Source organism: Mobula birostris, chromosome 16, assembly GCF_030028105.1.
Source record: "Mobula birostris isolate sMobBir1 chromosome 16, sMobBir1.hap1, whole genome shotgun sequence".
Lineage (NCBI taxonomy): Eukaryota > Metazoa > Chordata > Chondrichthyes > Myliobatiformes > Myliobatidae > Mobula > Mobula birostris.
The window spans coordinates 67,839,428-67,860,894 of record NC_092385.1 but is presented as its reverse complement, the minus strand read 5'-3'; the positions used below and the strand labels follow the sequence as shown (position 1 = coordinate 67,860,894).

At 38.2% G+C, this 21,467-nt stretch overlaps 1 protein-coding gene across 1 annotated transcript in view; it reads right to left on the bottom strand.

Annotated features, from left to right (window-relative positions):
• wdr82 (WD repeat domain 82) overlaps positions 1-21,467 on the bottom strand; it is a 48,918-nt gene that overhangs the window by 4,816 nt on the left and 22,635 nt on the right. The window contains exons 3-8 of the mRNA XM_072280789.1: positions 20,466-20,532; positions 19,136-19,235; positions 15,640-15,756; positions 12,449-12,604; positions 2,213-2,282; positions 297-439 (exon numbers count right to left, since the gene is read on the bottom strand). Coding sequence (XP_072136890.1) covers positions 297-439; positions 2,213-2,282; positions 12,449-12,604; positions 15,640-15,756; positions 19,136-19,235; positions 20,466-20,532 — 653 coding nt within the window. The remainder of the gene's footprint in view (positions 1-296; positions 440-2,212; positions 2,283-12,448; positions 12,605-15,639; positions 15,757-19,135; positions 19,236-20,465; positions 20,533-21,467) is intronic.

Below are 21,467 nucleotides of genomic sequence, written 5' to 3'. Positions count from 1 at the left end.
CATGCCAAGCTAAAGCAAAACTCAATGATGAAAATGTAATTCTAGATATGGTGGAAGGGCAGTCAGGTCAATGCAGCATAGTCCAGATGAATCAGCAGGCATGTGGAGAGCATGGGTTTTCTTCTGCTACAATAACTGGCATTTGGCTCTTCCTGAAATACATCGCCCAATATGGAGGTAATCCAAGCGATATAGTTGGCTTATATAGTTCAGCAATAGTAAAGCAGAAAAAGTCACAAAAAGGTACCTAATAAGGCAACCTACATTTTTTCAAACAAACGAGTATACATACTTACCATGTTAGAACATGCACTGGCGAATGTCATAAATTTGGGATTAAACTGAAGACAAGAAACAGGACCTGTGTGTTTTCCGTCTAAAACAGCCACCTTCAAACCACTTTCAGCATTCCACACATGAACTTTGCCATCTTCAGATCCTGAAAATCAATACATAAATTGAGCACTTTCATTAATTTGGAATAAAAGCAGTAACAACCAAATTGTACAAAGTTCAAAAATAAAATGCCACATTTGAAGTTTGGAGAATAGCGTCACTTTGAAATGAGTGGAAGACCTAGGTAGTTCATCACAAGGGGAAATCAAACAAGTTAATTAACTTCATTTACCTCTAGGGAACCAATTAAAATCGAGGTGAGAAGACTGCAACTTGGGGGCACTGTCTACGCCACCCCGAGCTACCTGCCAGCCTAGTCATCATATGGGAGCCCAAGCATGGGAGGATGAACCCTGGGTGCCCTCCCAAGACTATGGTCAACACGCTCCTAGAAGACAGCGGTGCGGCTAATGTAGATGAACTGAACACACTGATGAGGGAGAGGGAGAAGTGGAGAGTCCATCATCGTGCCCGATGCCAGCCCCCTAGGCCTGAGTCGATGTAGTAGTAGTAACCAATTATAATGCACCATAACATTATAGACAGAGAAGATTCAGTTCTTATTGGTCTCATTAAGCCTGCTTCTTACATTTGGATGAAAGACAATTCAATTGCATTTTAAAGGAGAGGAAAGTTAATTTTTGCAAGTATAATATCACTTGAAAACAAGACTGAAGGTACCACAGTGATGTACTGCTAGTACATGCAAGCCATGACAATCTCTGCACTTTACTTCAGTTATCTTAATTGTCAGAGCAAACTGCAATGACAGATGCAACATATGGAGGCCGTTCTCTTGACACACATATTACCATGTTGAAGTGTGATACAATTTTCTTCAAACCCAACAGTTTCAAAACCTCTTATGACTTACACTTCCTTAAAAAAGTTCATCCCATGATTTCCCTACAATCCACATACACTTAGGGTGATTTAATGAATAAACAAGCATGCCTTGTCATAAACAAACATATACAGAGTAAATGGTAGGGCATTGAGGAGTGTGGAGGAACAAAGAGATCTGGGAGATCAGATACACAATTCCCTGAAAGTGGTGTCACAGGTAGACAGGGTTATAAAGAAGGCTTTTGGCACCCTGGCATTCATAAATCAAAGTATTGAGTATAGGAGTTGGGATGTTATGGGGAGGTTGTATAAGACAATGGTGAGCCAAATTTGGAGTATTGTGTACAGTTCTGGTCACCTAACTATAGGAAGGATATCAATAAGATTGAAAGTGTGCAGAGATTTACTAGGATGTTGCTGAGTCTTCAGGAGTTGAGTTATAGGGCAAGATTGAACCGGTTAGGACTTTATTCCTTGGAGCGTAGAAGAATGAGGGGAGATTTGATAGAGGTTTACAAAATCAAGAGGGGTATAGACAGAGTTAATGTGAATAGGCTCTTTCCACTTAGATTAAGAGAGATAAATACGAGAGGACACAGCTTTAGGGTGAAAGGGGAAAGGTTTAGGGGGTACATTGGGGGAACTTCTTCACAGAGTGGTGGGAGTGTGGAATGAGCTGCCATCTGACATGGTAAATGCGGGCTCACTCTTAAGTTTTAAAAATCAATTAGATAGGTACATGGATGGGAGAGGTCTGGAGGGTTATGGACCGGATGCAGGTCAATGTGACTAGCGGAATAATGTTTCGACACAGAATGGAAGGGCCAAATGGCCTGTTTTCTGTGCTGTAGTGTTCTATGATGTTTGGGATGCACATCAGTACTCTTAAAAAAAAATTAATACACATAACATAGCAAAACAGTTCCAACATGCATGAGGAAACTAATGGAAGTAATATCCTCAGACTTACCTATCATAACAAACTGAGAATCTGGAGTGAACGATGCCTCCAAACTAATGCCCTTATTGTTGTTGTATCCCTAAAACATTAGAAGACATTTGAGCATTAAACGGACTGAGAAATAAAAATAATTTATCTAAAAGTAAAATCTTCCTCAGAATTGAACACATTAAACTACATTATACAGTGCCAAAATAGAATTAAATTTGTTTACAACTTCTCCATTGCCATACAGATGCAACAAAGCAGAAAATGAGCCAATATATTATTCTCACACACGCTGATCATTTCAAGCATTGACACAATTTGGAGGTGTAATGAAATGTGAGGACAGCAAGATTCCAAGGAAATAGATGATAGGAATGAGCGAAGTATATGTTAAGAAATGTGAAATGTTACACTGTAGCAAGAATGAGAACAGGCAATAGAAATAAAGGGTTACAAAACTGGATCTAAGGCTTTATTAAAAGAAGCATTAAGAGCATAGGCAAAGCTACAGCTGTGTACAATTCCGGGCTCCCGACCTTGGGAAAGATGGGAAGCCTTGGAAAGCACACAAAACAGATTTACTAAAGCAACTCCAGGAACAAGAGTCTTTAATTAAATGGAGAGACTGGAGAAACTGCAGTTATTCTTTTGAAATCGAGGAGATTTGAGTAAAGGATTTCGAGACTTCCGGTGGTGCTCATGGAGTAAGGTCCTCTTCTAGATCCGCTCCATTACCTCTGATTCTTATCCTATGATCAGCTATATTTAAGCTACCTTTTAAGGCACCAACCTTTACAATACCTTGCAGTGGATTGTCATCATATACTTGGATGTTTTTAAAGTCCGCTATGTCTAAGAACGGGAAAAATGGCAAACCTCCTGTCAGACCGAAAGCTACCAACCCCCCTCCGGTTGAATCGGCGGTAACTATACAAGCTATATCAGATTTGATTCATGCGGAGATTTCATCTAAACTGGAGAGAATCATCAATGAAATTGATAATATGAAAACAACTATCACGGAACATCAGACTAATCTCCAAGTTCATACGCAACAGAATGAACTTAAGATCGGAAAAACTGAAGAAACAATTACTGCAATGAAGAAAAAACTTGGAATTCCTTTCCTTTAAAAATTCTGATTTAGAATGCAGAATGCGTCGTCAAAATATAAGGATTATTGGACTCAAAGAATCTGCCGAATCTGAAGACCCTATTCAGTTTCTCTCTCAACTTTTAAAAGATTCATTTCCCACCGTGTTTCCTGATCAACCACCACTATTGGATAGGGCTCACAGAGTCCCATTATACTTGCCTAAGTCAGGCAAACCTTGGCATGTTATTTTATGTTTTCATTATTTTCAAGACAAGGAAAAGTTGCTTCGTTTTGCTCGACCTAAGGGCTACATCATTTTCTCGGATCTCCGCTTTCGATTGGTGGAGGATTTTAGCAAACAGGTTCACGACCAACGTGTTCGTTATAGATCTGTGATGGCGGAATTCTACAAGATGGATTTAAAACCTGTGCTGCTATATCCCACGCGTCTGAGGATCCAATTGTCTGATCGGTCTTCCCATTTTTTCGACTCTCCGTCGGATGCTCACAGTTACCTGGATCAACATTCGCCTTCAACATCCTAATCGCACTATTAAATTATCAGTGCCTGATTGGAGTCTGATAATCTGTTGGGTTTTAATTTCTTTTTTTTGCTCTGAGGGCAGAAATGTTTTTTTTGTTTAATTAATATGGTTGCCAAATTCTCTTTTTAACTGCATCGTTCCTTCTTCTTCCCTGGGGATTCTGGGTGGCCACTCCCACAGCATCATTTTTCACACCTTACTGGAGGCCTTAAACTTCATAATTTTTTTGTTCCCTAGTCTATGCAGATATTTCTTTTCCTTTCCTAATTATAAGGTTTGTTGTATGTCAACGGTTTCTTATATATATTTTTTCTTCTTTGTATTATATCGTTCTCATTTTAATCGGTGTACTTTTCATTTTTTTTACTTTTCTACTGTTTTACAACTTTAGCTGATCTTTTTACATATACACTTTTTTACTGAGCGTCTATCAGAAGTCATAGGGGTAGATTTAGTGCTTGCTTCTATCTGGCTAGTCTATTTTAGATTTAGCTTTAGGATTTGGGGGGGGGGGATTCACTTTTTAGTTTGTTTTCTTCCTGGGCTACGCTTATTGAAGTATTTTTTGCGTCCTCTCTCTCGGTTTCTCATGTTTACTCTGTTCCCTTTCCCGGTTCGTGGGTTGAACCTATTGTCAATCCTCCCCTTACTTGAGGATTGACTTTAGGTGTTATGGATTCTACTATTAATTTTGCCTCTTGGAATACTAATGGTCTTAATCATCCAATTAAAAGGAAAAAAATTTTCAAAGTATTCTGGAGACTTAAAGCACATATTCTATTTTTACAAGAGACCCATGTGCAGAGGGGGGACAGATTACGTTTTTTTAAGTTCTGGAAGGGTCAACATTATCATTCGAATTCCAATGCCAAAATTCGAGGAGTTTCTATTTTCATAGATCCCTCAATTACATTTGTGCAACAGGATATTATCTCTGATCCGAACAGTAGATTTTTACTGGTTAGTGGTTTACTCTTTAATAAAAAGGTAATTCTGGTTAACGTTTATGCTCCAAACTCAGACTGCCTGGAATTTTATAATTCGTTATTTAATTTGTTCCCGAATTTGAATGAGTTTTCAATAATCTGGGGCGGAGATCTTAATACCCGTTTATCCCCATTATTGGGCCGCTTGGCCCCTATATAGACACTTCCTAATAAATTTGCAACCTTGATTAATTCATTCTCTCAGATTTGGGGTCAACGGACATTTGGCGGTTTCAGCATCCCCAGGAAAAAGGCTTTTTTTCCCCCACATGCTCATCACTCTTCCTCAAGAATTGATTATCTTTTTTATTGACTCTCGTCTTATTTCTTCAGTAGTTAAGTGTGAATATGATACCATAACCATTTCGGACCATGCTCCACTTAAGCTTTCTATTAAATTATCGCCCAGTAAGCAAAATAATAGACAATGGTGTTTCAATTCGCTATTGCTTCAGGACTTGGATTTTGTTAACTTTATGAATGAACAGATTGATCTTTTTTTTACAATTAACAGTACAGACGATATTTCCATGAATACTCTTTGGGATACTTTAAAAGCTTATATTCATGGCCAGATCATTTCGTACTCTGCTGCGTTGAGGAAAAGGTTGAAGAAGGAAGAGCTTGCTCTTGTGGACAAGATTAAAGAAATAGATGAGCAAGAAATATGCTACAGCTCCATCTGAGAAGCTCTATAAACAAAGAACTGAACTTCAAATGGAATACAGTTTATTACTTTCGTCCTCTATTGCAAATCAATTAATGAAGACAAGAAGTGAATTTTATATACATAGTGACAAAGTTGGTAAACTGTTGGCTAATCAGTTGAAGACTAACTCCATTAAATTTCAAATTAATCAGATTTATAATCAAAAAGATCAACTAACATTTAATCAAGCTGAGATTAATAAATCTTTTGATTTTTATTCCTCTTTATATCAATCAGGATCTCCACGAGATTCTAAACACGTGTGACTTTTTAGAAAACCTAGATTTCCCTAAGATTACACATGATATATCCTCTATGTTAGAATCTTCCTTTACTACTGATGAGATCAAGAATGTTATTTTCTCTATGAATTCAGGGAAAGCTCCTGGCTCTGACGGGTTTACCGTGGAATTTAAAAAATTTTTTGCACCCTCATTAGTCCCCTGGTTATTCAGGATTCTGGAGGCCTCATTAAAACTTGGTAAATTACCAGAATCCTTTTATAGAACTTCCGTCTCTTTAATACAAGAGAAGAATAAATGTGCATCTTATAGACCAATATCTTTGTTAAATGTTGACTGTAAGATTTTTTCTAAATTATTAGCAAATAGACTAGAAAAAGCACTTCCTTATATTATTTCAGAAGACCAAACGGGTTTTACTAAGAATCATTACTCTTTTTATAATATTTGTACACTTTTAAATATTGTCTATACCCCGTCACAAAACGATCCTGACTGCGTCATTTCCCTAGACGCTGAAAAAGCCTTTGACAGGGTCGAATGGCCCTACTTATTTAAGGTGCTTGAAATGTTTAACTTCAGCCTGAAATTTATATCCTGGATCAAATTGTTATACCACTCTCCTATGGCCTCAGTTTGTACTAACACTCTTAATTCACCTTTTTTTCCTCTCTTTCGAGGTACCAGACAAGGTTGTCCTCTTAGCCCTTTATTATTTGATATTGCATTAGAACCTCTTGCAATTGCTATTCGAGAATCTCCTAACATTATTGGTATAACTCGTGGGTTAAAGTCTCATAAAGTATCACTTTATGCTGATGACTTACTTTTATATATTTCTAATCCTCAAAAATCTATTCCAGCAGCTTTAGATTTATTAGCACAATTTAGTCTTTTTTCAGGATACAAATTAAATCTTAATAAGAGTGAACTCTTCCCTATTAATAAGCATGTTCCCTTATATCAGAACCTGCCGTTTAGATTGGTTAATAATCATTTTTCATATCTTGGGATTAAAATTACCTGTAAACATAAGGATTTATTTAAGACTAATTTCTTACCCTTAATTGACCATATTACACAACTTTCCTTTAAATGGTCTCCACTTTATTTAACTTTGACCAGTCGTATTAATGCTGTTAAGATGTTTATTCTGCCTAAATTTTTGTATATATTTCAGGCATTACCGATTTTCGTTCCAAAATCCTTTTTTGATAAAGTAGACTCCAAAATCTCTTCATTTATTTGGCAAAATAAAAATCCGAGATTGGGTAGAATACGTCTACAGGAAGCTAAGAGAGATGGAGGCTTGGCATTACCTAACTTTAGATTTTATTATTGGGCAATTAATATTCGACACATGAAATTTTGGTTACTTGACCAAGATACACTATCCATTCCTAAATGGGTAGTTTTGGAATTACATTCTGTTCAACGCTAGGCACTTGGCTCTATATTAGGTTCTTCTCTTCCTTCCGATTTGAAACGCTATAAACAGGTTTGCAACCCGATAGTTAAACATACCTTACGCATTTGGTTTCAATTCTGAAAATTTTTCCATCATAATCAATTTGTGCTAGCGATTCCTATTATTGGCAATATATTTTCTCTCCCCTCCTCTACGGACCATGCCTTTCAAATTTGGAAGACTAATGGTATATTACAGTTTTTGGACTTATTTTCAGATGGTTCCCTTATGCCTTTTGAAATGTTATCTAACAAATATAATTTACCAAGAACACATTTTTTTTTAGATATTTGCAAGTTAGAAATTTCCTAAATACTTTCTTCCCCTCCAGCGTTACCCCCTACAAATATTTTAGACGCTATCATTAACCTGAACCCATGTCAGAAAGGTGTAACAGCTATTATTTATATTATCATGAAACTTAGGATAGCTCCATTCGATAAGATTAGGACCGACTGGGAAAAGGAATTGGGCCTTACTAGCTCGGCGGATGACTGGGCTCATATTTTACAACTAGTTAATACTTCCTCTATCTGTTCCAAACACTCCTTAATTCAGTTTAAAGTTGGCCATAGAGCACACGTCTAAAGATAAATTAGCTCGTTTTTATTCTCATATTAAACCTCATTGTGAGATGTCATGGTGAGATAGCCTCCTTGACCCATATGTTTTGGTCTTGTCCTACTCTGGAAACTTTTTGGAAAGACATTTTTAATATTATTTCAAAGGTTTTGAATAGTGATATTTCTCCCCATCCTATTACTGCTATCTTTGGATTACCTAAAACTTCTAGTAATTTATCCCCCTCAGCGTGTAGAATGATTGCATTTCTTTCTTTAATGGCGAAAAGGTGTATTTTACAACATTGGATGGAGATTAACGCCCCAACTACGATTTTCTGGTTCTCTCAAAGGATTCTGTGTCTAAATTTGGAAAAAATCAGAAATAATCTTTATGATACTTCAGTTAAATTTGAACAGACCTGGAGATCTTTTATTTAATATCTTCATTTATTGTAACTATTTTTTTTCTCTCTGATCATATATATACTCCATTCGTGGATTGTATCTGCTATTAGTGGAGGTCGGGTTTGAGGACGTGATTGTTTAATCTGTTTAAGTCTATTATTTACCTAGCTAGCCCATTGCTTTGCTTTGTAGCTTAGTGGCACGTAGTTTTTTTTTTGGGGGGGGGCGGTTTCTTCGGGGGTTTTTTTTCTCTCCTTACCGTTATATATGGAAAACTAGTATACAATTATATTACCTTGTTATTTTATAACTAACCTATGTTGTTTTCATTGTTTTTTTGTATTAATATTTCTTGTATATCTATATTGTAACAATATATTGGTTGCTATATGTTCTACCCTGTGTGTACTAATTCAATAAAAAGACTTAAAAAGAGAAAAGGATTTTAAAATTATGAAGGATATAGACAGCAGAGCGATATTAGAAATCAAGAATTATGGGATATAGTTGAAAAGAACCAAGATTCTAAGAAAGGGTTTTTTTTTCCAGAGGAAGTGAATTTCCATGATAGTAATGATAAATTCAACTGTAGCATTCATTGGGGGCCTGAATAATATGGGAAAAGGAAAAATCTGCACAGATACCAAAGGGGAAATGCCACCAATTAGATTGTTCTTATTGAGCTGGTAAAGATGCAGTGGTCAGAACAGCCTCGTTCCTTGCCTTGTTTATCATGAGATGTCCTGAGGGGTTTGCATTCCTAGAATAAGCCACATAATGAAAACACAAGGATCTCAGCTGATCAGGCAGCATCTGTGACAGCAGAATGATGGTTTGATCACAACTCTACATCAGATCAAGAAATCAGTATAGTGAAATTTGAAAATATTGATTCAAGCAGCAGTAGTGAGACACAAGCATCAGCTGTGCATCTGTGGGTGGGAGAAAGTAACATCAGAAAAGGGGTTGAAGATCCATCAAGGGAGGATAGGGTGCTTGAAGGAGCAGGGACAGGGGCCTCACATTGACCAACACTTCTTGCAAAGTCAATTAACCAAGTTGAGTGAAGCGCAGCAACCGAACACAAAGTTCACAGAGCATCAGCACCCTTGACACTGAGGTGGTTAGCACAGTAATCCCAGCTGAGGGACTCATCCAACCACTTACACCTCTTAAGGAAAGAAAGATCAAAGGGTACAGACTGCTCATGAAGTGGCCCAAAACTGCTGACAAGAAAAAGTGGGAAAGCATCAATGACTCGAAAATTTTGGAGCAATTAAAAGGAACAGCAAAAAATTGGATGCAACGGGAGACAACAATCCACTGCTATGGCGAAGAGCGGTTTGGAGTCAGCGCAAGGAAGAATGGAAAAACATCACTGCCACCTATAAGTCCAGGAGATTGAGCCTTCTGAATGTCAACAGGAAAATCTTCTTCACTGTAATAGTTGGTCAGTTACCTGGAGAGAAACAAGTAAATTGATACATCTGTATAGAAAGCAGGAATTCCAGGGTGCTCAGAGTGTTATACCTACAAGTATGATATGGCACCAGATCTAAACAGCTAGGAAGGGCAAAAGATATCTCCATGCGATCTTCCTGGACCTCGCCAATGCATTCAGCTCTCCTCTGGGAAACATTTGATAACAGAGCCCTTCACAACACTCGTGAAGTTGTACTTTCAAGATCCGCAACTGTGCCTCACAACAGCAAAGTTTACAACAACATGGCAGAGACCGGAAGTGGACATTTGGCAGGTTGCACTACATCACCCCTGGCCTTCACAATGGCCATGGAAGTAATTATCAGGGCTTCAAGATGGGTGGTGGGCAGTGAAAGAACAAGTGTCTTCCCTCTATTAGAGTGTACATTGACAATACAAAGACACTGGCCACTACTGTAGCATGCACCAAGCAAATACTTGGAAAACTGCAGGAAAACATCAAGTGGGCCAGAATGAAAATCAAACCCAGCAAGTCACAAAGCATCTCCATAGTCAAGGGAATGCTGAAAGATAAAGATTGGTAATGACCCAATTCCAAGAGTGTCTGAACAGCCTGGGTAGATGGTACAACGCCAGCCTCACAGACAAAGCAGGTGTCGCAACTAAAGCAACACATCACCAATAGCCTGGATAACATCAACAAGACCATGCTGCCTGGAAAACTGAAGCTCTGGAGCTTACAATTTGGACTCCTACCCCGAGTGATGTAGCTACTCACTGTCTACGAGTCCCCACTAACAACTGTAAAGAAGCTCGAGCAAAACATCACATCGTTTGTAAAGAAGTGGCTTGGGGGTGTCCCAAGGTGTATTAGTAGTATCAGTCTCTATGGTAAAGGAGTCCTTGAACTACCTTTCACTGGCCTTACAGAGGAATTCAAGTGCTCTAAGATATATCCACAGATGACACTCATGACAAGACCATCAGTAACACTGTATGGACCTTATGAACTGGGTGGAAATGGACCCCAGTTATGTGGTGCAGCAAGCAACAGCAGCCCTTGGGCATAGAGAATTTGTGGGGCAAGTCCAACAGAGCAGGGCAGGGGCAGCAAGTGGACCCACCTGGCACAAAACAATTCCAGAGCAAAGGAAGATGGTTGTACATCAACAAGGAGAGTCAGACAGCCATCTTCCTGGCTAAGTAGGGGAAATGGGTGCAGCAGGAAAAAACTGAGAAGAGGAAAACCTGCTGGAAGGACATATGGGAGATGGAAGTAAACAAGACGTTCTCATCAGAGCTACATATGATGTGCTTCCCTCACAAAAAAATCTCCACCAGACCCAACTTGTTCCCTGTGCCTGATTCCAGCAATGCTCAAGCATAACCTGGCAAACTACAAAAGCCACCTCACACAAGGCAGATACATCTGGCATCACAATCAGGTCTTGAAGACTCTGGCAGCAGCAATCGAGACCAAGAGGATAGCAACCAACTCCTTGCTCCCTAGAACAACTAAAGGACAAGACACCAGCAGCATTCGTCCAGGAGGGAGAGAAAAGACCAACTAATTTCCCTCTTAAGCCAGAAACAGGACAGATGAACATGGCCCATGACTGGAAAATACAGGTCGCCTTTCCACTGGAAACTGCTACCACCAACCTTAGGCCAGACTTGGTTCTCTGGTCCAATTCATTACAGGTCATCTACATCGTGGAACTCTCAGTCCTATGGGAGGACTCACTAGTTGAAACATATGAGCACAAGAGCTATGCTATGCAGATCTAGCAGCCGAAGCTCAGCAATGGGGCTGAAAAACCAAAGTTTGTCCTGTAGAAATGGGTTGTAGGGGACTTATAGCCACATCTACCATTAAATTGCTAAAGGAGCTAGGTATCCATGGTCAGACTCTACGACAAACCATCAGAGCAACATCAGAGGTGGGGGAAAGAAGCAGTTTTGGATCAAGCAAAAACGCCAGAAGTTACCATTGAGCCCTCCAGGGATGTAGTGGCATAATCAATGAAACATCGAAGAAGGAGGGGGCCCACTTGAAAACCCCTGTACGTCAATCCTGTTCCACTCCCAACATCAAGGAAGTCTCGGGCAAATGCTCACAACCCACTGGTATGAGGGATATTAACATCATATGTTGTTTTTTTTGTGGGAATGAATAAACGATAGCTTTATAAAACAAAAATACACACACAGTAATGTCCAACAGTCAATAATATTAAGTATACTGTATATAGACTGTTGCATAGAGACTTCAATTATTTTATAAATTCTCTTCTACAAGACTTGTAACAAAACAGCACAAAGGGGAATGAAGACACTGATTGAAAGAAAGACTAAATGGGTGTTACTTGAAAGTAATTGAAATATGCAGAGGACAGGTCAGTGATATTCTTAGTACACAGACATTTTGTACAGTAGTATGAAGAAAAACAATTTTGAAATTCATGTACAAGTAGGAAATAGAGCTATCCAAATTAGTTGTAGGAAAGAGATAATGAAATGGGTAAAAAGAAATAACTGATCAAATACTGCATCGAGAAATAGGAGGGAATATCTTTATTATCAAGTACCTTAATAATAAATTTACTTTGACATAATTGAGAAACAAGGATTTCAAAGAGTATAGAGGACAGACAGAGGAGCAAGAAATGCAGCAGATTCATAAACCATGGAGAATCCATTTTGGTCAATCCAACCCTAATACAAGATCAAGCTTGACCACTTGCTCCACCCATTTTTCTGTCAGCTTAAAGTACACCATGAGAACAAAAGTTCCACTTACCCCAAACGTCTGTAGCACTGCTCCTTTAAAAGCATCAATAAGTCGAACCATACCTCCATTGGTAGAGACCAACATGAGTTTTCCATCATTGCTGAATTTCAATCCTGTCCATTCACAGGTCCGCTCATATTGCATCTTGAATGTGGCAAAAGGGCCCTAAAAATAAATAAGCTGGAAAATAAGATCACTTTCTAGTTTAAAGGTAATTCAATTAATAAACTTACTTGCCTCAATTTAGATTCACTACTCCTTTCTTCATTTCAACCTAAGTACTAAGTTGAATGTATGTATATTGATTCAGATACCAGTCCAATCATCCATCTATGGAACATTTCATAACTGCTGGCAGCCAATCAGCTGCACAAATAATCTGATAAAGAAGTTCACAAAAAAAAAGGGTATTTGTTCAGGGAAGTGAATACTGGCGATGCCTGCACTTAAGACTATCACTCATTAGTTATTAAGAGTGAAATTTCATAAAGTACATTTCCAAAATGAAAGACCGGGCAAATGAATTACAATTTTCAAATGCATAGAGCGTTATGCTAATCATTTTAGTAATACATTTGTACATTCTCCCCAGGACTGCTTGGGTATCCTCCTAGATTCTAAAGACACACAGGTTAGTAAACTGTAGGCGTGCCATGCTGGTGCCAGACACTTGTGTTCTGCCACCAGCACATCCTCAGATTGTGTTGGTCATTGACACAAACAACATGTTTCAAGAAACATGTGACATATAATGCTAACCTTTCATCTTCATCTATTATAATAAAAACAAACAGGTCATACATCAATCAGTAGCCTGAGACCTTTGAACACCCTAAAAGGAAATTCAAAACATCTCAGACCTGAAATGTTCCCCTTCTCTTTTGAACATTGTTTTCATTCCTGATTTAAAACAGTTTCAGCTTTTTTTTATTAGTTTTCCAAGGAATTAGTCCATTTCTCCCAAAGTGAAACTACAATTGAAAATTAACTAGGTACAAGGATAAATCAGCATATAATAGTTCTGAAATTGCCATTATAAAGGATAGCTTGTGGGGATAGAACTGGACTCTCTGACGGTGGTGTCTGAAAAGAGGATGCTGTCCAAGTTGCATGCCATCTTGGACAATGTCTCCCATCCACTACATAATGGACTGGTTGGGCAGAGGAGTACATTCAGCCAGAGACTGATTCCACCGAGATGTAACACTGAGCGTCATAGGAAGTCATTTCTGCCTGTGGCCATCAAACTTTATAACTCCTCCCTTGGAGGGTCAGACACCCTGAGCCAGTAGGCTGGTTCTGGACATTTCCTGGCATAATTTACATATTACTATTTATTTATTTATGGTTTTATTACTATTTAATTATTTATGGTGCAACTGTAACAAAAACCAATTTCTCTCTGGATCAATAAAAGTATGACTATTTTATGAAGGGAACTGAAATGAGGTCTCTGCATCTACTGACAGAACAAAAGCAACTACCACCCACTTCGCTGCAATTTAAAACTTGTTTCATTTCAACTTTTCCTATGTTTGATGAATGGTTAATTAATAATATCAATGGTTTCTCTCTCTATTGTTGCTACCTATTATTACGTTTCAGCTTTTTGCTGCTTTTATTTCAAATACCTGAGTCACCTGCCAAATGGACACTGGACACCACCCCCCCAAAACACACATAAAAAAATAGGATATCTATCAAAGAGTTGCAGATTTGCACAGTTAACTTGTAAAAGCAAAGATAGTTCAAACATATTGTAGCAGATGCTACATAAACAGTGGTATGAAAAGATGGTATGATGCACAACGTACTGCCTAGCAGCTTAGAAATCACTGCCACATCAACAGAAGCTATTTGCTTCCAGTCATAGAGTGCTACAGCACAGAAACGGGCCTGTTGGCCTATCAAGTCAACAGACAATAGACAACAGGTGCAGCAGTAGGCCATTCAGCCCTTCGAGCCAGCACCACCATTCATATAACCATATAACAATTACAGCACGGAAACAGGCCATCTCAGCCCTTCTAGTCCGTGCTGAACTCTTACTCGCACTTAGTCCCACCGACCTGCACTCAGCCCATAACCCTCCATTCCTTTCCTGTCCATATATCTATCCAATTTAACTTTAAATGACAACATCGAACCTGCCTCAACCACTTCTGCTGGAAGCTCATTCCACACAGCTACCACTCTCTGAGTAAAGAAGTTCCCCCTCACTTTTGCCCTTTAACTCTCAACTCATATCCTCTTGCTTGAATCTCCCCCATTCTCAATGGAAAAAGACTATCCACGTCAACTCTATCAATCCCCCTCATAATTTTAAACACCTCTATCAAGTCCCCCCTCAACCTTCTATGCTCCAAAGAATAAAGACCTAACTTGTTCAACCTTTCTCTGCAACTTAGATGAAACCCAGGCAACATTTTAGTAAACTTCCTTTGTACTCTCTCAATTTTATTGACATCTTTCCTATAATTTGGTGACCATAACTGTACACAATACTCCAAACTCACCGTGATCATGGCTGATCATCCACAATCAGTACCCTTTTCCTGCCTTCTCCCTATATCCACTATTTTTAAGAGCTCTATCTAACTCTTTCTTGAAAGAATCCAGAGAATTGGCCTCCAGTGCCTTCTGAGGCACAGTATTCCACAAAACCACAACCCTCTGTGTGGAAGTTTTTCCTCAACCCCATTCTAAATGGCCTACCCCTTATTCTTAAACTGTGGCCTCTGGTTCTGGACTCCCCCAACATCCGGAACATGTTTCCTGCCTCTAGCGTGTCCAATCCCTTAATCTTATCTGATTCAATCAGATCCCCTCTCATCCTTCTAAATTCCAGTGTATACAAGCCCAGTCGCTCCAACCTTTCAACATATGGCAGTCCCGCCATCCCGTGAATTAACCTTGTGAACCTACGCTGCACTCCCTCAATAGCTAGAATGTCCTTCCTCAAATTTGGAGACCAAAATTGCACACAATAGTCATGCTGAACTATTCTGCCTAGTCCCTTCGAGCTATCTGCTAATACAAATGCAGCACACAAACATACTGAAGGAAACTTTGCTTCTCAAGCTATTAGAATTAAGATTCCACTATCAACAGAGAAACCAGTGATATACAGAAAGATCTAGAATTTACCACAACTGCTCAAGTTCAAAACAAAGTTAACCAATATGGCTGAAAAATTTTACCTTGTCAAATGACCGCAAATCATAAAGTTTAATTATCTCAGAATTCACACCAGCTGCAAATATAAGTCCTTCAGGGTCAAAGGAACACGTTGGTCTCCCCTGAAGATGCATTAAGCCCTGGGCAAATGATAAACGTAGAAAATTAACATCAGCTGGCAGATATTAACCATGGAAAATTATAGTCTTTCTCCAAAACATGCTCCACATTAAAGGAGAATCTACATTTAAATCATGTCAATTTCACCTTTTTGTTATTCCTCCATATTGCATACATGTGCTACACGAACAACTAAACTACCATCAGAACGGGAATAAATTCAGACAAATCTTGCTTCAGATTTTGGTAGGGTTAGGAAAGCAGCTGAAGAACTGCTAAGCACACTTAGGATGTGAAAACATTTCAGGAATATATTCAACCACAGTATTCAGCACAATGTACCTCAATTGTTTTTTTAAAATCTATACAGTCAACAGTATACGTATTTGTTTGATTGACTTTGGAAGTCAGAACAAAGAATTTTTTTTTAAAAAGCAAGCGGAACTCCAAAATTATGGAGTCACAAGTCTGTAAGATGCTGGAATGTGAAGCTAAAAACAAGCTGCTGCTCAGTATACGTGGAGAGAAATGGGCAGGTGACATTTCAGGACAAGAGGTCATAGATTTAAGGTGAGAGGGAAAAGATTTTAAGAAAAGGGAAGTTTTTTTTCCATACCAAGCTGATTGGTATATGGAATGAGCTGGCAGATGAAGCTATAAAGGTGAGTACAATCAGATATACAGGAAGGTTAGAAGAATGTAGCCCAAATACAAATAGGACTAGTTCAAATAAACACGGTTGGCATGGATGAGTCAGACTGAAGGACCGATTTCTGAACTATGTGACACTGATACATCTTTAATGACATTGTTCAAATTTAAAGATTTGTTTCACATTATTTAACATTACAAAGGATGTGGTCAACCTTGCTTGGCACCTGCAGAGGAGAGACTGGAGGAACCTTGCCTGATGCAGTGGCCCAATTTCATTCATCACAAGCCTAGTCTCCCACAGTTATATGGTCTACACTTTCTCTCCTACCCTGCCTCCTTTAACTCTATCTCATTCATCAGATGTTATTTTGACAACTTCCCAAAAAGGTGCCTTTGAAACGTCTTCCTTCTTTCTGAACAATGGCTTCCCCATTGCCATTATACAAAAATTATACATTTCTTACACCCCTACCCTCAAGTTTCCTTTTCCTGGATTGCTGGCCATCAGATTCCATCTATCAGCCTCTGTATTCTGCTAGTTCCAATAGGATTCCACCACGACACTTCTTCCTTCCCATTTCAAAAGGAACTGTTTTCTTTTCAACTCCCTGGTCGACTTTTTCATCCTCAATCTCACCCTTCTTACAGCAATTTCCCATACAACCAAAAGTGTGTCCTTTCACTTTTTTCCAACATCTACCATCAAGCAGTCTTTCCAGGTGAAGCATTTCCCATTCTCAGGGCTGAAATGGCTAACACGAGAGAGCACAGTTTTAAGGTGCTTGGAAGTAGGTACAGTGGAGATGCCAGGGTAAACGTTTTTTTTTAAAACACAGAGTGGTGAGTGTGTGGAATGGGCTGCCGGCGACGGTGGTGGAAGGCGATTACAATAGGGTCTTTTAAGAGACTTGTAGAGGTACATGGAGCTTAGAAAAATAAAGGGCTACGGGTAATCCTAGATAGTTTCTAAAGTACATGTTTGGCACAGCATTGAGGGCTGAAGGGCCTGTATTGCGCTGTAGGTTTGCTATGTTTCTAAGTAGCAATTTATTTGCATTGCTTCCAAATGGATGTATCAGTCTCTTCTCCACTGGAGAAACAAAGCAAACTGGATAATCACAAGCTTCCTATTGCCTATGAGTTTAATTCACCATCCCACTATTATCTACTGCATTAATAAAGAGGTCCAAAACAAGTATGTAAAACATTCACTTCATCTTATATCTGCAATACCGCAGCCTTCCAGAATCAAGTTCTACAACTTCAGGTCACTATTTTCTGTCTGTATCAGACCAACCATTTGTTCTACCAAGTATTCTTCCATGATACTGGCTGAAATTTTTGCTCTTATCAGAACACATGCTGGCTATAACCCACAGCCCTGCATTTCTTAATATAAATGGGTGTAAAATGTTATCACCCCGCCCCCTTTAACCCACCAGCTGGAGTATCACTACCACTTATCCTGATGGCAACCTTGCTGTCACCCTGTAACATACACCTTTTGACCCCTCCACCCTCTCCTCCAACTTAAAAACTAAAAATAATTTTTCTCCATTTCAGTCTACCAAAGGGTCTTGGACCTGAAATATTAACTGTTTCTCTTTCCACAGATGCATCCTGGCCTGCTGAATGTTTCCAGCATTTCTTTGTTCTGGTTTCAGATTTACAACATGTGGTCTTTTATTTTTTTTAATTCCAGTTATTCGTTTGATAAAATTGAATTCCAATTGTCAGCTTACAATTGACCAGTGAATGCCAGCAATCTGAGAAAAATTCAAGCTGCTTAAAAAAAATGTATATATGCACAATATATACATTGTGGTATCTTCCACAAGAAGAATCCAACACGAAATGATATCTTTGGTCCAGCAGCTGCCATTACAAAACTATTGTACATTCCATCTGTGTTAAGTGTTAACACTTCTCCAGCTAGTTACCATACTCAATCTGGGTACCTAGTCACTGGTAGTCGACCTGTGTGAAGGAAATATCAAGTTAAAATGAGTGCAAGAAAGAGTGAAGAGGGTTGTGGTACTAAATCCACAAACATTTAGTCTGCCATTTAAGGGAAACGATCAGTTGAGAGCCAAAGCAATTTGACGAATTTGTGAAAAATTATTAGAGGAATACAAGGAGAAAAATACCATAATATTACATTTGGTGTCTTTCACAATACCAAGTCAAGAAGCTTTACAGCTACCATATTACGTTTTGTAGACAATATTGAATACTGACCACCTACCCACTAAAATAACAGTTATGACATTTTTTCATGTTATACCAAATAATATTTAACAGCACTAATCCTTGGATAAAATAAGAATTATTCTGCATATGTATGATTGCTGGGCAAATCATCAAGAATATCCAATAACTGTTACATTGCATGAAAACTAGATATATCTGTAACACTCTACCACTAAACAGTAAAGAATATTTCTAACCGAATATCCTTATGTTTAGAACAAGAAATGGCATTGTTGAAACAGCTTCATCTAAAGGAGCTCCATGTTATCCTGCATAACATGTCATGAAACTTGTGTTCATCACAGCACAGAGGTAAAGATCAATTAACTCATTTGAAAGCAGTACTGCAATGTTCACCTAAATTGTGTGCTCAAATTCTGGTGCAAGACTTGACTGATAATGACAGTCTACCACTGAACCGGGCTACAAATTCATGTTTTCCAAGACTGACAAAAAATTAATTGAGTTATTTAGATGATAGCAAGCAAAATGTACCTGGCAATTTGGTGATCGAAGGTCCCATAATCTGATAGTTTTATCCAAAGAACTAGACATGAAAGTGTCATCCACAGGAGACATGCATAATGCTACAACTCTAAAACGTGCAAAAAAGAAACAGTAGTAAACTAAAACTATATTCTTCACATCTTTATTATTCAAATGAATGGAGTCTGCTTAACAAGTATATCTCTGGGTGATAAGGTACCCAAATAGCTGAGAGTTAACAAAATAGACTAATATTCAGGAAACTAAGAAATGTATTGTAAATATTAACATTTTTCTGAAACGAATTAAGAAGTGCATTAGTTGGTGTTATGTCTACTAATTGGTCAGATTCTCCCAGATGCACCACTGACAATGAGCATTGGATAAATTATTCAACCATTCTCATTAACCCATCTTTGAACACATTTTAAGCTTCACTTTTACTCAAACAATGCTCAATTATGAAGAATAATCCCATATTCAGCCAGATTACAAGGCATTTTATAGAATCCAATGACATAAAATGGAAAGCCTTCATAGCATTGGCAGCAACACCTTCTGCCTTCGAGGAAACTTCACATTTCAGATTTCTTTCTAGTTAACACCAAATAGAAGTTTTTGCCTGATGGTAGCTCTATGACCAACAACTGTCTATCAATATACCCGAGCACACAAAAACTGGCAAGATTTCTGGTCTACTCTTCTTGAAAAATTTATTCAACTAAAACAAAGGATGCAAGTACACACACAAAACATTCTACACATTTGAAAGGAAATGTCAATGCATTAAGAGAAAACTAAACTGTAACAACAACCTACTTTGACACTTTTGCTGCACCATGGTTTGAGAGACAGTTAAGAGTTTCAACTGAGAATTTCAATCTAATTTTGCAATGCATTTTTGACTGTAGTCCAAAAATAAATTACTTTTATATAACTGACACTACAGTTGGACTTTACAAAGGTTAAAGTTGATCAATTATTTTTAAATATTGGTTTGGAAAAGACTGTTCAAAATCCCCTGGACAGCAAGAACCACCAAATAAACCCTGATTCAAATAAAGTCCACCTGTTCTCTCCAGTTCCTGATGTTCAAACAGACACTGACAAACTGATGAGGGTAAATAATGGAATGGATGTGATCAAACTTGGTATAATGGGAAAATACGGAAGAAGACAGCAAACAAGGTGATGGATATGATTAAAAAGTTGCTAGTGTGCATTTCTGCAAATGCTTCAGGTTGCAGCTAGTAATAAACTTGTTCCCTCCTAGATGATCTACTGGGCTACTCGGTTCAATAGCACACAAACTGATGGGCCATTTGAATTCTTTGCTTACCTCTTACTGTGGCCATGGAAGTATCTAATGTATTTGTTGTCATGAAGTGACAAGTAACGGATAGTATCTAAAAAGAAATAAGATGGTTTTTAATTTAATACATAAGAACATTTGCTGTACAATAAAGACATTATAGATGCCTTACTGAAATTTATTAACACATTAAAATCTGAAGGAAAAAATATTTGTATTTATCAGATGGTAGGTTCTTGATTAGCCTGGGCATCAAAGGGTATGGGATGAAAGCAGGGGAGTGGAGATGACTGGAAGAATTGGATCAGACTGGCAGAGCAGACTCGATGGGCCAAATGGCCTGCTTCTGCTCCTGTATCTTATGGTCTTATAGATAACATATTCCTCTCAACACCATTCTCCTGCCTTATCCCCATTACATTTGATACTCTTACTAATCAAGAACCTAGAAACCTCTGTTTAAATATACCCATGGTCTTAAGATCACTTGGCTCCATCAGTTTACAACTTAACTGGTCCTGAAGATAACATTTAGAAGTGGTGGCTGCTTGAAGATTACTTGCAGGCCAAACTCAACAGTCCACCTTAATTATTTTATTTATTTATTTTTAAAAACAGCTGTGTAGATTGTTGCGAGCAGGAAATTTTTACATGGCATGGAAACTGCATGGCACTTCGGTGATTTTTTTTTTGTAATAAGCACAAACAAACACAAACCACAATTACGCAAGTAAACAATGCCAGGCAGTCAATGGCAAAAATAGATGGTGTCAGCATTCAGCAGTTTAATACCATCTTCCATTCTGTGTTTATTGTTACAATTTCTAACTTGAAACACTGACAATGTAAACACGTTGAAGTTCTAAAATGTTTCAAGGTAAAAAGGTTATGGTTCATTTATCTAGAAAATTCATTGATTATATTAACACAATTACAAGGTGCTTAACAAATATATTAGCATAATTTCAGAATTATATTAACATGCATACTGAAAATTCCAGTACTGAATAGGCCACGTGCGCAGGAGCA